Source organism: Sapajus apella, unplaced genomic scaffold, assembly GCF_009761245.1.
Source record: "Sapajus apella isolate SASKATOON/1434 unplaced genomic scaffold, GSC_monkey_1.0 scaffold94, whole genome shotgun sequence".
NCBI lineage: Eukaryota > Metazoa > Chordata > Mammalia > Primates > Cebidae > Sapajus > Sapajus apella.
Genome location: NW_022437034.1, coordinates 667,320 through 683,459, shown reverse-complemented (window position 1 = coordinate 683,459; position 16,140 = coordinate 667,320). Strand labels below are relative to the sequence as shown.

The 16,140-nt window shown below is 45.3% G+C and overlaps 1 protein-coding gene across 2 annotated transcripts in view; it reads right to left on the bottom strand.

Annotated features, from left to right (window-relative positions):
- Positions 1–790: 790 nt before the first annotated feature.
- Positions 791–16,140, bottom strand: part of HKDC1 (hexokinase domain containing 1) — a 60,889-nt gene continuing 45,539 nt past the window's right edge. The window contains exons 13-18 of one of the 2 annotated variants that reach the window (XM_032256180.1): positions 14,934–15,029; positions 14,649–14,748; positions 12,794–12,977; positions 9,894–10,049; positions 3,258–3,491; positions 791–2,469 (exon numbers count right to left, since the gene is read on the bottom strand). In XM_032256180.1, the coding sequence (XP_032112071.1) occupies positions 2,322–2,469; positions 3,258–3,491; positions 9,894–10,049; positions 12,794–12,977; positions 14,649–14,748; positions 14,934–15,029 (918 nt within the window). In that variant the 3' untranslated portion in view covers positions 791–2,321. The remainder of the gene's footprint in view (positions 2,470–3,257; positions 3,492–9,893; positions 10,050–12,793; positions 12,978–14,648; positions 14,749–14,933; positions 15,030–16,140) is intronic. The other variant, XM_032256181.1, reaches the window with a different exon arrangement.

Genomic DNA, 16,140 nt, shown 5'->3' with positions numbered 1-16,140 from the left:
GTCTCAAACTCCTGACTTCATGATCCACCTGCCTTGACCTCCCAAAGTGCTGGGAGTACAGGTGTGAGTCACCATGTCCGGCGCCATAATCTTTTGAAGAGATAGCAAGAGCACTCTGTGGAGTTGTCATAATTAAGTATATGATTAAGCATATAAATAAAAATAAAATCACTCTGGATTTTTCTTTTCAGTTTGTTTCCCATGACAATAGTTGACTCTTTCCTTTCTTCCTTCCTTCCGCTCTCTCTCTTTCTTTTCTTTCTCTTTCTTTCTTTCTCTCTCTCTCTCTCTAAGAAGCAGGGTCTCGTTCGGTTGCCCAGGCTGGAGTGCAGTGGTGCAATCATAGCTCATTGTAACCTCTAACCGAGACTCAAGAGATTCCCGCCACCTCAGCCTCCTGAGTAGCTGGGACAGCAGCTGTGCACCACCACATTCTACTAACTAAAAAAATTTTTGTGCCGGGCGCGGTGGCTCAAGCCTGTAATCCTAGCACTTTGGGAGGCCGAGGCGGGTGGATCACGAGGTCAAGAGATTGAGACCATCCTGGTCAACATGGTGAAACCCCGTCTCTACTAAAAATACAAAAAATTAGCTGGGCATGGTGGCGCGTGTCTGTAGTCGCAGCTACTCAGGAGGCTGAGGCAGGAGAATTGCCTGAACCCAGGAGACGGAGGTTGTGGTGAGCCGAGATCGCGCCATTGCACTCCAGCCTGGGTAACAAGAGTGAAACTCCGTCTCAAAAAAAAATAAAAATAAAAAAATAAAAAAAAATTTAAAAATTTTTGTATGGGTGGGGGTCTTGTTATGCTGCCCAAGCTGTTCTCGAACTTCTGGCCTCAAGCAATCTTCCTGCCTTAGCCTCCCAGAGTGCTGGATTATAGGTGTGAGCCACCATCCCTAGTCTATTCTTTTTCTGAAGATAGTTTCTTGAAAAGTTCTATTTTTTTCAATCAAGTAAGTATTTGATAGGAGTGGCAGAGTGCTAGGTTCACTAGAGCAATGCAAGAATGTGTCTGACAAAGAGTTTACAATCTATCTGGCCAGATGTGAAACTCATGCAGATAACTATGTGGCAAAACAGAAAAGCACAGGCAGTTCAGGTAAAGCAGGGAAGCGAGGACAGAGAGAGGACATCCACTAGAGAAATGGTCAGGGACAGGCCAATTCCACATAGTTCTGCAGGGTAGAATGGAGATCAATGGGGCGTATGGGAGGATCCCAACACAGAAGTCAGAAGGACTTCCAGTCAACTCCAGCTGTTCAAAAGCAAGAGCTGTAGGATCGTGTGGGAAATCTGGATAATCTAATGAAATCTGGATAATCTGTTAAGTATTCTAATGAAATCTGGATAATCTGTTAAGGATATTGTAGAAGATATTCCATATATTTCCCCTTGTTGGTAGGAAGTTTGGACTAGAAAAAAATGCTAAAGCTCCTTCTGACTCTGAATCCCTTATTCCACCAACAAAGCATGGCTTTGCCAAGTGAGCCTCCCAGAAGAAATATCAGCATCTCATGCAGCGTATCTTGGAAAATCAAAATTTTTTTATTAATTTGCTGGATTTCATATACCTAATAATCCTTAAAACAACTATCATCAGCAGCAACACAAACCACATGCAAAATGAAAAACTGATGCCCCAGACAGCACCGCACCACATAGCACACACTTAATAAGGAACAAAACCCTACAGGATGCTGACATAACTTACTTTAAACATGCAAAGATTCCTGCAGGGCTCCCTGGTAATCAACCTCTCTGCATCCTGAGGCTGGATGCTTCAAAGTCTTTGTTCCCTCATCAGGTTTGAAGTCAACACGGCAAGTTAAGGACAAGTTAGATGAGATCCCCCTAGTTCATGACATGAGTTCCTCTTCCTCTCCAAGGTCCATCCACAAGTAGAGGGCCTGATCCCCCACAAGAGATGGCTTAAGCAACCCAGTGGGGAAACTCAGCCTGCCAGCCACATGGGGAGATTCTGTATGTTTCCAAGTACAGCATCCACAGCACTGAAAGCCATAGAGAACTTTCAGCTCAAGCCTCAACTGAAAAATGTGTTGAAAGGGGAGCTCTCAGGACAGAAACTTTGATTTCACAAGTTGGCCCATTTTGGCCCAAATATACCAAATAGAGATGTCATGTAATGTCACTGCAAATCCAGTAACAAGACACTAAGAGTACCCGAGAACCTGGGGTTCTCTATCGGCCATCCAGAAGGTGAGGTCAGCCAGGACGGTGCCCACTGGTGTCTGTCCAACTGATCTGCCAGAGGAAAGCCTGGTCAGTATCCCAGACGCATCAGGCCCAATCCCAGGGGTTCCTAGTTCTCCTTCCATGCCTGCTGTATCCTCTTCGCCACAGCAGTGATCAGCGCTGCCCCTTTTCCACTGCCATCTTCTGACAGCATGAATGTCACATCACATCGAGGGGCTAGTTCCTTCACAGTTTCCTGCAATATTCTAGAAAAGCTATGAAAAAGAGAGAAGCATCATCAGCCCTTCCATGTAGCATCAGCACATTTGCAAATGATCAAAATCTAATTTCTTTAGTCTCTTCCCTTCAGTTTGCTTTCCAAGGCTTTAAACAGCTTCTTTTTCTAATTTTTTTTTGAGACACGGTCTCATTCTGCAGCCCCAGGATAGAGCACAGTTGTGCAATCACAACTCACTGCAGCCTACAGTTTCCAGGCTCAAGCCCCCCAGCTCAGCCTCCCATGTATCTGTGACTACAGGTGTGCATCACCATGCCCAACTAATTTTTGTAATTTTTGCTCATTTTGTATTTCATTTATTTATTTTTGTAGAGATGGAGTCTCTCTGTGTTGCCCAGCTGGTCTCGAACTTCTGAGCTCAAGTGATCCTCCCGTCTCTGCCATTATGGGCATAAGCCACTGCAACCAGTCAACTTACATTTCTTGAGTCCTGTGTGAAGCGCTTTACGTATGCTAACTCATTCCAACCTCACGCATTTAGCCCTATGTGGTAGGGATTATTAGTGCCAGCCTTTTGTGGATGAGAAACCCGGGGTTTAGAGAGGCCAGCTAACATTCCCACATCATATTACTGGGTAGCAGAGGCACCAGGGCTCACGCCTTGTCTGTCAGATTGAATAGGTGACTTGACCACACAGCACTCCTTTCCCATAAAAGGACGGGGACACATCTTCCCATGCGTCAGCTGAGGAGTCTATGCCAAGTCCACCCTTGGCCGCCAGCACCTCCGCTGCCCCACCCACCACGCCTCTCATGGGCACTCACTGAGGGTGTAGTTTGTACAGGGTGCCATCCACACCCACAGTGATCTTCAGGCGTTCCAGCCCCTGGTCTTCTCTCCTTTTTTCCACTACGGCGGCCAGGCCAGCACCGCACAGCTGGGCTGCCCGCCGGGACACGGCTCCGCACACCTCCTTCACCACGATGCTGTCCTCACACGTGCTGTCCAGGCCCAGCTCCTGCAGAATCCTCCTGACCTGGAGGAGGGCCAGCCGATCGCTGCAGGCAACAGAGCAGGGAGTCAGGACCTGCTTTCCAGGGCCCTGGGTCATGCTTAATGCAATACATGGCCTCCCCGTTCTTAGATGCCCATGCAGGAGGGAGGAGAAATTGACCCAGGCAATGGCTAGGCTGGAGTAGAATGCCTTAGAAGCTGAGACTCAAGAAGGTCCACCACCCTGGAAGTTCTACCAACTTTCAAAAATAAAGTGTGAGTGCCTCTGGTGTTCAGCATGTTCATATCTAGATCTCACTAGAAGCCATATGAGCTATAGCAACCAACAGGTACCCATTTTTCAGAAGAGGAGGCTAAGGCTCAGCCTGCTAGAGCTGTGTGTGCCCTCTTGGTAGAGAGCAGGGGCTCAAATGCAAGCCTTTTCACACCACCTCTTGTACTTTCCCACGAATTGTGCCAACTCCCATACTCTGGCCCCCTTCAAGTGAAGGCCACCTTTCCTTCTATTTAACTTTTTCTGATTCTCTGCATTTTCTTCCCTTTTTCTGATTTCTCGGCTCTTGGACAGTTTAAGACTATATTTTCAGTAGTAGCCAGCAGGGTATATTTAATGAGCAAGTGAATAAATGAATATACAAAATACAATCAGAACCTTAGAGAATGGGAACCTGGTAGGACTATAAACACATGCAGAGAAGCACCCATCATAGGGCAGCCTGGCTTCGAGTCTAGACCCTGGTCATCTCACAGGAAACTAAGGGTACTTAAACAGAGCCCTGGCTCCTATGCCATGCAGTGTGAAGTTGTATCCTTGACTGTCTCAGGTAATATTTAGGGAAGAAGAGTGGCATCAAGAAAGAACGATTGAGAAACAACCTATATGACCATACAGGGAATTCAGCAGGTAAATGGCGGTGTAGCCAAATAGAATTCTTTGTAGATCTTAAAGATGAGTGTGTGGCCAGCACAGTGGCTTATGCGTGTAATCCCAGCACTTTGGGAGGCTGAGGCAGGAGAAGCACTTGAGGCCAGGAATTTGAGACCAGCCTGGGCTATATAATGAAACCACATCTCTACAAAAAAAAAAATTAAAAATTAGCCAGGTATAATTGCACATGCCTATATTCCCAGCTGTTTGGGAGACTGAGGCATGAGGATTGAGCTCAGGAGTTTGAGGTTGCAGTGAGCCATGATCATACTGCTGTACTCCAGCCTGGGTAAAAGAGTGAGATCCTGTCTCAAAATAAGATGAGTTTACATGAGAATATTTCATGCCATGGAAAATCTTCATGACACAGTGAAAAAATAGATTATAAAATATTATGCCGGGCGCGGTGGCTCAAGCCTGTAATCCCAGCACTCTGGGAGGCCGAGGCGGGTAGATCACGAGGTCAAGAGATCAAGACCATCCTGGTCAACATGGTGAAACCCCGTCTCTACTAAAAATACAAAAAATTAGCTGGGCATGGTGGCGCGTGCCTGTAGTCCCAGCTACTCAGGAGGCTGAGGCAGGAGAATTGCCTGAACCCAGGAGGCGGAGGTTGCGGTGAGCCGAGATCGCGCCATTGCACTCCAGCCTGGGTAACAAGAGCGAAACTCTGTCTCAAAAAAAATAAAAATAAAAATAAAAATAATTAAAATAAAATATTATGCGCTATATGATTTTGGTTTTTTGTCTTAATGTTTGTCCTTGCCCAGAAAATACACACACACAGGGAAATCTATTCATTGTCAGGATTACAGGTAATTCTTATTTTTCTTTTTTCTTTTCTTTCTCTTTTTTTTTTTTTTTTTGAGACAGAGTCTTGCTCTGTCACTTAGGCTGGAGTGTAATGGCGCTGTCTCAGCTCACAGCAACCTCCTCCACCCGGGTTCAAGTGATTCTCCTGCAGGCACCCGCCACCACGCCCAGCTAATATTTGTATTTTTAGTAGAGACGGGGTTTCACCTTGTTGGCCAGGCTAGTCTCCACCTCCCAACCTCAGGCGATCCTCCTGCCTCGGCCTCCCAAAGTGCTGGGATTACAGGTATGAGCCACCATGCCTGGCCTAATTCTTATTTTTCTTTTGCTTATCTGTATTTGTTAGATTCTCTAAAATGAATGAATAACATTTGTATAGTAAGAAAAAAAGTTTTTTTAACTGGTATGTCTCAAGAGAAAGCCTGCAATTCCTTCCTGGGCCCGGCTTTTCACAGCTTACCCAGTTCAAGTACATTCCCTTCCTGATCCTCACAGCAATCCTGGGGGTTAAGCAACAGGGCAATTACTTACGTTATGAGGCGGGAAACTGAGGTTCAAAGAAGTGAAACAACCTGCCTCAGGTCATGCAGAATCAACAGGTTAAGTAGTGGAGGTAAATCTTAAACTCAAGCTCTAAGTCCCAGGGCTCTTACCCCTGAGAACTGCCCCATCCATTTGACAAACTGCTTTGAAATGGGCCGCAGTCAGCACAGCACCTACCAATTCCCATCAGCCATAAGTGGATGGGATTTTCTTTTTTCTTTTTTTTTGACATGTAGTTTTGCTCTTGTTGCCCAGTCTAGAGTGCAATGGTGCGATCTCAGCTTACCACAACCTCTGCCTCCCATGTTTAAGGGATTCTCCTGCCTCAGCCTCCCAAGTAGTTGGGACTACAGGTATGTACTGCCACGCCCTGGCTAATTTTGTATTTTTAGTTGAGATGAGGTCTCTCCATGTTGGTCAGGCTGGTCTCAAACTCCTGACCTTAGGTGATCCGCTTGCCTCAGCCTCCCAAAGTGCTGGAATTACAGGCATGAGCCACCATGCCCAGCCATGATTTTCTTTTTATTTCATGAAGATTTTAAAAAAGAAAACCTGGCCGGGCACAGTGGCTCACACTTGTAATACCAGCTCTTTGGGACGTCTAAGCAGACAAATGACTTGAGCCCAGGAATTCAAGACCAACCTGGGCAACATGGTGAAACCCCATCTCTACAAAAAATACAAAAATTAAAAATTAGCTGGGTGTCAGCCGGGCGTGGTGGCTCACGCCTGTAATCCCAGCACTTTGGGAGGCCGAGAAGGGTGGATCACGAGGTCAAGAGATCGAGACCATCCTGGTCAACATGGTGAAACCCCGTCTCTACTAAAACTACAAAAAATTAGCTGGGCCTGGTGGCGCGTGCCTGTAATCCCAGCTACTCAGGAGGCTGAGGTAGGAGAATTACCTGAACCTAGGAGGCGGAGGTTGCGGTGAGCCAAGATTGCGCCATTGCACTCCAGCCTGGGTAACAAGAGTGAAACTCTGTCTCAAAAAAAAAAAAAAAAAATTAGCTGGGTGTGGTGGTGTGCACCTGTAGTCCCAGCTACTTGGCAGGGGGTGGGAGCAGGGGAGAGGGGCAGGGGTGGCAGCTGAAGTGGGAGGATCACTTGAACCCAGGAGGTCAAGGATGCACTGAGCTGTGATTGTGTCACTGCACTCCAGCCCAGACAACAGAGTGAGACCCTGTCTCAGAAAAAAAAAAATCTGCAGAAATCAAGACATCCAAAACAGATGGCTCTTGTGCGGCAGAAGCAAATCGCTCTGGAGGCATAAGGGTGTTGCCATGTTGTACTTGTCTAGGAACAAGTTTCCTTGTATTACAGCAAAAACAGCAAGGCAAAGAGAAATAAACTCGCTTATCTATTGCTCATCAGAGAGAAGCTGTTTTATATAGCAAAACAGGATCCCTTTGGTCACCAAACATGATGATTTTGAACCTGTCTGTTCAGATTGGATGGGCTGAAGACTAGACAGAAGGATGCTGAACAGTTGCTAATTAACACTCCAAAAATACATAATCATTGCTGCTGTTACTGACTCTGCCATCGTCTCCTTAAACAATAAGAACTCCCCTTAAACAGCCCATCTGATTTATCTCATTAAGTATACCACTTTTGTGTACAATGTGTTTTCTTTTTTTCCCCCACTGCAAAGTAGTTTTTCACTTGTGGGCACCTGACCATAAAGACCAGGAGAATTAAATGAATGAACACAAATGGAGAGAAAATCCAAAAACAAAGCATCAGACAACAACCAGTGCTAGCACAAAAAGCAGTGAAAGTGACACACTTGTACATAACTGGTGGTGACAGAAATTGAAAATATTTTTAAAAAAAATACTGCGCCCATGGCAAAATACTTCTTTTAACCAAACGTTTCTACTACTAAGGAAATAATTTACAATATTCAAATGACTATGTGTACTAAAAGAACTACGGTGTTACTCAGAATAACAGGAATTTATAAATTAACAAACTAGATGTCCTATACTAAAGGGAAAGTTTAGTAAATTATAGCACAGTAACATAGTATAATATGCAGCCATTCAAAATGATAATTACACCAAAGAGTTGATAGGGGAAAGTTCCTCTTTCTAGAAGTATTCCAGCTAATAACTGCAGGAATCATCACCATTTATGATGTCTAGTGAAATAATAGATCCAGGCAATATGCATCAATGACTGATAATATCCTAAAAGAAAGAGAGACAGACAGACAACTCAATGCCACCTAAGAAATATTCTTGTCCAAAATTCACTACTGAATCTAAGCAAGCATCTGGGTCTAACTATGAGTTTTCAGGAAATACAAGAAGATAGAGGAAAATGCTAAATGCTGCAATCCACAAAATCTAGAATACAGGAAACTCGTAGGATAAGACGACAGTTTCTTCAACAAATACATTGCAAAGGAAAACAAGAGAGGGAGGGGAAACCCATAGATTAACAGAGATTGTTTAAACATATCGATCAAATGCCATGTATAAACTCTGGATACTGATGCAAACAAAAGAACTGTAAAAACCATTAATTTTTGGCAATTCAGGAAATAAGAACACTAACAGGATGTTTTATGAGATTGAGGTTTACCATTAGCTTTTTAAGTGTGATAATGGTACTATAGTTATGTTTTATTAAAAACCCTTATATTTCAGAAATACATTATGAAATATTTATAGATGAACAGATGTAAGATGTGAGCTTTATTTCTAATCAACCCAGCCTGGGGATGGGTCAGCAAGACTGTATAGATGAGCCCAGTTTGGCCATGAGTTTATTATTATTAAACGTGGTGATGTAAACAGTGAGCTCACTTTACTTCTCTTTCCACTTTTGTCTATGCTTAACACTTTGTATAATAAAAAAACAAAATAGCCGGGCGCAGTGGCTCATGCCTGTAATCCCAACACTTTGGGAGAGCAAGGCGGGTAGATCACCTGCGATCAGGAGTTCAAGACCAGCCTGATCAACATGGTGAAACTCTGTCCCTACTAAAAAAAAAAATACAAAAAATTAGCCAGGTGTGGTGGCACATGCCTGTAATCCTAGCAACTCGGGAGGCTGAGGCAGGAGAGTCGTGTGAATCCAGGAGGCAGAGGTTGCAGTGAGCCAGGATCGTGCCATTGCACTCCAGCCTGGGCAACAAGAGCAAAACTTCATCTCAAAAATAAATAAATAAAAATAAAATAAAAAAATAAAACCAGAATTTTAAATGAAAATTTTCATTAACACTGAAAACATAATATACAGAGTGAAAAATGTAATATGATTATGAAAAATGTTTGCATGAATTCAGGAACTTAAAAGGAGCAGGGCACAGTGGCTCACACCTGTAATCCCAGCACTTTGGGAGGCTGAGGCCAGCAGACTGCTTGAGGTCAGGAGTTCGAGACCAGCCTGGGCAACATGGGGAAACCCCATCTCTACAAAAAATACAAAAATTATCTGGGCATTGTGGTGTGCGCCTGTGGTCCCAAGCTACTCAGGAGGCTAAGGTGGGAGGATCATCTGAATGAATAACATATGTATAGTAAGAAAAATGAGATAGATGAGTATTAATGGTTAATATTGTAGAAAAAAAAAAAAAAAAAAAAGAGAGAGAGAAAGAAAAGAAAAAAGAGAGAGAGGCTGTAATTAGCCATGATCGCTCCACTGTACTCCAGCCTGAGTGATGGAGTGAGCTCCTGTAACTAAGAAAAATAAAAATAAAAATAAAAAAATATATAAAATAAAATAAAAGGGAACATAATATGCAAAAATAAAAATAGCTGTATTTGAGCATTTGGTTGATTTTTTCCTAGATATTCATTTTGTTTTACGGACACATTATCTCTTCAGGAATAAAAGGGGATTTTTTTTTTTTTTATTTAGCTTTAACCTAACTCCTGTGTAGCTATTTAGGAAGCTTGGTGGAGGACTCAATCATTTCTGCTAAACACTCTGAGGCCCAGGAAGGCTGCAGGCCCCAGAGTGCTCTGTGCACATGGTCCTCGAGGCTGTGATCCTGAATCAGGTAGAAGGAAGGAGAAGCCCCAGGAGGCAACCCCTTGCCCAGCCAGAGCCTTTCTGTTTTTATTCTTAAACCTCAAATTGGCCCAATCCCAGCGTGGTGGCAGTGTATGCCAGTCAGAGCCTCACAATGAACTTGATCACCACAGGTCACCTTTCGATCTGGGACAGGAACTTGGTTTCGAAGATGCCCCTGGTCCGGAGACGCTCTGAAATCTGCCCTCTGAAGAGGAGACCCTGCTTGGTCAGGTCGATCAGGATCTGCCGTACGATCTCCCCCAGGTACATCCCACTGGTCATTTTCTCGTATCTGTTTGGGGAAGAGGGATAAGGTTGGGGCAGACATGCAATGCAGAAGACACCATGATGTGAGAAGGCCAGGCTTTGGAGCCACATGCAGCAAGATCAGGGTCCCAGCTCTGCCACATACTAGCTGTTTGATGTGAGCAAGCACTGCAAGCTATCATCTACAAAACTGGGAGCAGAGTAGCCCCCACAAGGCTGTTAGGAGGCAAGCATCTGGGCACAGTGGACACTAAGCAAAAGTTAGTCCCCAGCCTTGGCCCCAAAGCCAATTCTCCTTGGCTTTATGTTACAAATCTGTTCCACTGGAGATTCTGCTCTGTGAGATAACACACTGAAACTGTCTGCATGCACCAGCGGTTCTCAAAAGTGTTAATTCACTCACTTTGGGAGGCTGAGGCAGACGGATCACGAGGTCAGGAGATCGAGACCATCCTGGCCAACATGGTAAAACCCGTCTCTACTAAAACTACAAAAATTATCTGGGTGTAGTGTCATGTGCCTGTAATCCCAGTTACTCGACAGGCTGAGGAGGGAGACTGAACCAGGGAGTCGGAGGTTGCAGTGAGCGGAGATCGCGCCACTGCACTCCAGCCCAGTGACAGAGGAAAGCTGCGTCTCAAAAAAAAAAAAAAAAAAAAAAAAAAAGTGTTAATTTCTTCCCCGTTTCTACCACACCATGAGCTCCAGGACAGCCAAGAGAGCAAGAGAGAAAAGGGGCCTTGTACTGACCAGGCACTCTACACAGGGTGTGTAATGGGGACACACATCATCATTAACAACAATGACACAGAGCCAGACTGCCACTGCTTGCAGAGTCAAATGGAAAGCATTTATGTGCTGGGCTTGGGTTCTCTTAACTGCACAAGACCTCATCAGTCTAAGGGAATTAACACCAGAACAGACAAACAATGGTGCTTCCAAGGCAAGTTCAAAGGTGCTGCCCCCTTAAAATCTCAGTCTAAAAATGTAAGACTTCAGCGGATACAGACACAAAACTAACTAGAAGGAACTGCCCCTTGAGAAGAACCATGATACTCAGATGCCCCAACTTAGGATTCAAAGGTAAGATCCCTTCTTTCTGGAGCAATCCCTGCTTCAGCTGGGCTTACCACAACTCACCTGCCTTCCAGTTACAAAGATTGGTGCTGAAGGGGCAAGAAACCACCAGCGCTGGTCTTTTGTCTGGTCTGAGCCTCTTGCTAGACAATGTTCTCAGTTCAACAGCTCACAAGGTGTCCATGGCCTAGGCATCCCCTCCCATTTCCCATCTGCTCAAGCTCTCAACTTGGATGGCACCCATACAATAAATCTATGTTTCCCCTTATTTTCTATATTAAGACACTGATTGGCTTTGACCATATGGCCTGCAAAACCTAAAGCATTTACTATCTGGTCTTTTACAGAATAAGTTTGCCAACCCTTCTTCTAGTGGATGGTCCCGGGTTAATAATCAAGTTTTAGCATGTGATATGGTTTGGATTTATGACCCCACTCAAATCTCATGTTGAATTGCAATCCCCAGTGTTGGAAGAGGGACGTGGTGGAGGTGAATGGATCATGGGATGGATTTCCCCCTTGCTATTCTGGTGATAATGAGTGAGTTCTCACAAGATCTGGTTGTTTTAAATTTTTTTTTTTTCTTTTTTTTTTGAGATGGAGTCTCACCCTGTTGCCCAGGCTGGAGTGCAGTGGCGTAATCTCAGCTCACTGCAACCTCTGCCTCATGTTCAAGCGATCCTCCTGCCTCAGCCCCCCTAGTTGCTGGGATATACAGGCATGCACAACCATGCCTGGCTAATTTTTATATTTTTAGTAGAGACGGGATTTCATCATGTTGGCCAGGCTGGTCTCAAACTCCTGACCTCAGGTGATCTGCCTGCCTTGGCCTCTCAAAGTGTTGGGATTACAGGCGTGAGCCACCGCACCTGGCTGATCTGGTTAAGTGTGTAACACCTCCCCCTTCACTCTCTCTTCCTCCTTCTCCAGCCATGTAAGACGTGCCTGCTTCCCCTTCACCTTCCACCATGATGGTAAGTTTCCTGCTGCCTTCCAGCCATGCTTCCTGTACAGCCTGTGGAACTGTGAGTCAGTTAAACCTCTTTTCTTCATAAATTACCCAGTCTCAGGTAGTTCTTTATAGGAAAAGGAGAATGGACTAATATCACATGCCAACTCTATCTCTGCTACCCCTTTCTTTCATAATATCAGCATGGAAGTGAAATCTACTCTATTTTTTAAGCCATTCATTAGTTTCAGTATTTTTCATATGATTAGTCATTGGAATATACCTTGCAAGTGACCGTGACCCATGGTAGGACATGACATCATGGTTGAGAACCAGCACTCCCGTCCATCACAGGTGGCCACTTCCCCCCCCCAGAAAAGGTCACCAACCTGGTAGCCGGCTCCTGAAGGCCTGAAGATGTTGGCCTCTGAAAGAGACTTATTAAAAGCCCATCCCAAGAGGGCTCACTCACCGTGCCCTTGGCGAATGAACATGCTGGCAGCCTCTGCCTCACTTCCAGAACCACCGCTAGAGCTTAGGGGGCCTTACGGTAATTAGAAAAAGGGACTTTTTACCTGTTCCAAACTTGTCATAATATTTTTCTTTTGTTCCCACATGATATTTCACTGACATCTGACAGCTGTAATAAGCACACAAAGCTATGCTGTCTATGGTACCCCCTTAAGTCTGGTAGTGTTGCTCACTACACAACCGGCATGAATGCACACATCCACACTCTTCACCTCTGCTTGCCAGGATTCAAGGAGCCCTCGTCCACCTCCATGTCGTATTGGGTCCAGATGTCCTCTATGCAGCCATTGTCTCCAAATCCTCCCCACTCTGTGTTGATGCACATCTTCCCTTCATCCCCCTCCACCACCTCGATGTTCCTCATGTCTTCCATGTAGCACAGGTTGCTGCCTGTTCCTAGAGGGAATTGTGAAGGAACATCAGTCTTTGAAGACACCACCAGGTTTTAGAAAGGCGGCAGAGTGCAGCAAATAAGAATTTAGGCTTGGAGTGAGACATGACTGAATGTGAATCCAGCTTTACAGTCATAGCTGGCCAACCTTAGGCAAGCATCTCATCTTTCAGAGGCTCAGTTTCCTCATTTCTAAGAAGGAAATAAGGCCGAGCGCAGTCTCAAGCCTGTAATCCCAGCACTTTGGGAGGCCAAGGTGGGCAGATCACCTAAGGTCAGGAGTTCGAGACCAGCCTGGCCAACCAACATGGCAAAACCCCATCTCTGCTAAAAATAAAAAAAATAAAAAAAATAAAAAAAATAAACTGGGTGTGGTGGCATGTGCCTATAATCCCAGCTACTCAGGAGGCTGAGACAGATAATTGTTTGAGCCTGTGAGACAGAGGTTGCGGTGAGCTGAGATCATGCCACTGCACTCTAGCCAGGGCAACAAAGAGTGAAACTCCATCACACACACACACACACACACACACACACACAAGAAGGAAATAATACCTGCCTTATGGATTTGTTATGAAGTACTATTTGTAAGTTTCCTTCACATGGTAAGCATTCAATAAATCGTACCTGCCATCTTCATCATCATGATTGTTAAGCCCTAGGCACACAAAGCTTCCAACTAGTCGTAAAATTAGCAGTCAGAGTTGGAAGGGACCATGAGGAATCATCTAGTCTTGGACAAGCACATGCTTGGCATCTGTGAGCCACTCTCTTCTTCCTTGCCCATGACTTGGCCTCAGAACTATTCTCAGCACAGCAGTCCAGGCAAGAATTACAGTCAATCAACAGGCCTCACCTCTTTGCCCTCCTAGATCTAGCCCAATCCCTCCCACAGATGAAGAAACTCAAGTCAGACAGAATAAGCCACCTGCCCAAGCTCACAAAGCAGGTGAGAGAGTGAGAGGAAACCTCTTACCTGGCATTGGAGATAGCTCACTGCGTCCCACCCCCTTGTTCCACCTGCTGCTTATACCCAGAAAGCCCAGGTGATCACATGGAACAACTTCTCTAGGTTCTATCATTACTCAGCCTGTGCCTGTTACCTGGAATGCCTTTTGTCCCCATCTCCACCTGTTCCAATCCTACCCATTCTACCCATCATAGAGAGAGCTTCCCCCTATAATCTACCCTTGGCCTTAATCATGGCCAGACTTCTCCCAAAGACCCTTAAAATGCCTCTATCAGGCCACTCCTTTCCCCTCTTCTAAGTTTGTTTCCAGCTCCTCTCCTTCCTGTGCACCCTAAGAACCAGAAGAATTCAGAGAACAGAAGAGGTGCACATTGGAGCCAGAGTGAAAATCTATAATAGCTCCCTCAGCCCCAGGCCAGGATGATCCAACCGTGGTCTCCTTCCTCCGATGACAATCACCCCCGAGGTCCTAACCGAAAGATCCCTTCTTCCTGTGTCATTATCCTTCCTCAATCGAAAGGATGACCTTGGCTTAGGACTGTTAACGAAGAAAGAACTTGGCAACCTGGAGTTCCAATTTTACTTCATCTCTGCCTTGGGCAGAGCCTTTGTATAATGGAACAATGCCTGTCTCCTCACTATGTTAAAAGGCAACCATCAACAGATTCAGGGGGATTAGGCCAATGGGCCATGCCAGACCACTTACCTGCAATCAGGCCAATCTCACAATTAGGATCTTCATAGCCACAGGTCATCATGGTCCCCACTGTATCATTCACAAGTGCAACAATGTCCAGGTCAAACTCCTGCAGAAAAAAACACAAAAACAGCTCTACTATGAGTTGAATGTGCAAGTCAAACAGCCTTAGCAGGGGCATGTCATCCCAAGGCGGGCAGAGGCCAGAGTCACAGGAACTGGGCAGAGGTTGGCAGAGCAGAGGGTCTCGGAAAGGCGGCAGGAGCAGGCGTGAGCCTCAACACCACATCCTACGTTTCTCCTCTTGATGGCTTCCCTGAGCATGTCCACCACGTCCTCCCCTTCACAGTCAGTGGCCTTGAAGCCTTTGGTCCACCCTATGAGTGCTCCCTGAAAGAAAGGAGGGAAAATTCATTTGAGCAATAGTTTGCTGGGGCCACTGCACAACCTCAACATCCAACAGATGCAAGGCACTATAGCTGTCAAGTACACATGTCACTATGCAAGGCACCTGACTGCTTGTCAAGTACACATGTGGTTTTGACTGTGCCTCCACCTCCCCGGCCCCAACCCTGGGCACACCAGCATCGCAGAGCACAACCACTGAGTGTTCTACTGCTGAGTGGAATCACTGCAGCAATTCATACTCATCAAAGCTCATATCATGTTCCCTGACCATGACTACCCAAAATAAAGGCCTAGAATCATAGTGATGCTACTTCTTTTTTTTTTTTTTTTTTTGAGACAGAGTTTCCCTCTTGTTGCCCAGGCTGGTGTGCAATGGCGCAATCTTGGCTCACAGCAACCTCTGTTGGGTTCAAGTGATTCTCCTGCCTCAACCTCCCAAGTAGCTGGGATTACAGGCATGCGCCACCATGCCCAGCTAATTTTTGTTTTGTTTTTTTTGAGACAGAGTCTTGCTTTGCTGCCAGGCACCAGGCTAGAGTGCAGTGGCACGATCTCGGCTCACTGCAACCTCCGCCTCCCAGATTCAAGCAATTCTCCTGCCTCAGCCTACCGAGTAGCTGGGACTATAGGTGCACGCCACCACTCCCAGCTAATTTTTTTTGTGTTTTTAGTAGAGACAGGGTTTCACCATGTTGGCCAGGATGGTCTCGATCTCTTGACCTCATGATCTTCCCGCCTCGGCCTCCCAAAGTGCTAGGATTACAGGCGTGAGCTACCGTGTCCAGCCATGATCCAACTCCTAACTTGGCCAAGGACAGATTATGATGTGATCAAAGGCAAAGCTATCAAATGTTTATCAAAGCATGTTTCACAGTGAAAAACTAGAGGCATCCTACAGCTCAACAGTATGGATCTATCATTCTGTACCTCAATACAGGGCATGGTATACACCCATAAATAATTGCACTGTCAGAGAACATTGGACGTGAGAGAAAGAGATTTTCCACACACTGTTAAGTGAAAGCACATCAAACAAATACAGATAGTGAATTATTCTATTTTTTTTTCTTTCTTTTTTTTTTTTTTTTAAAAA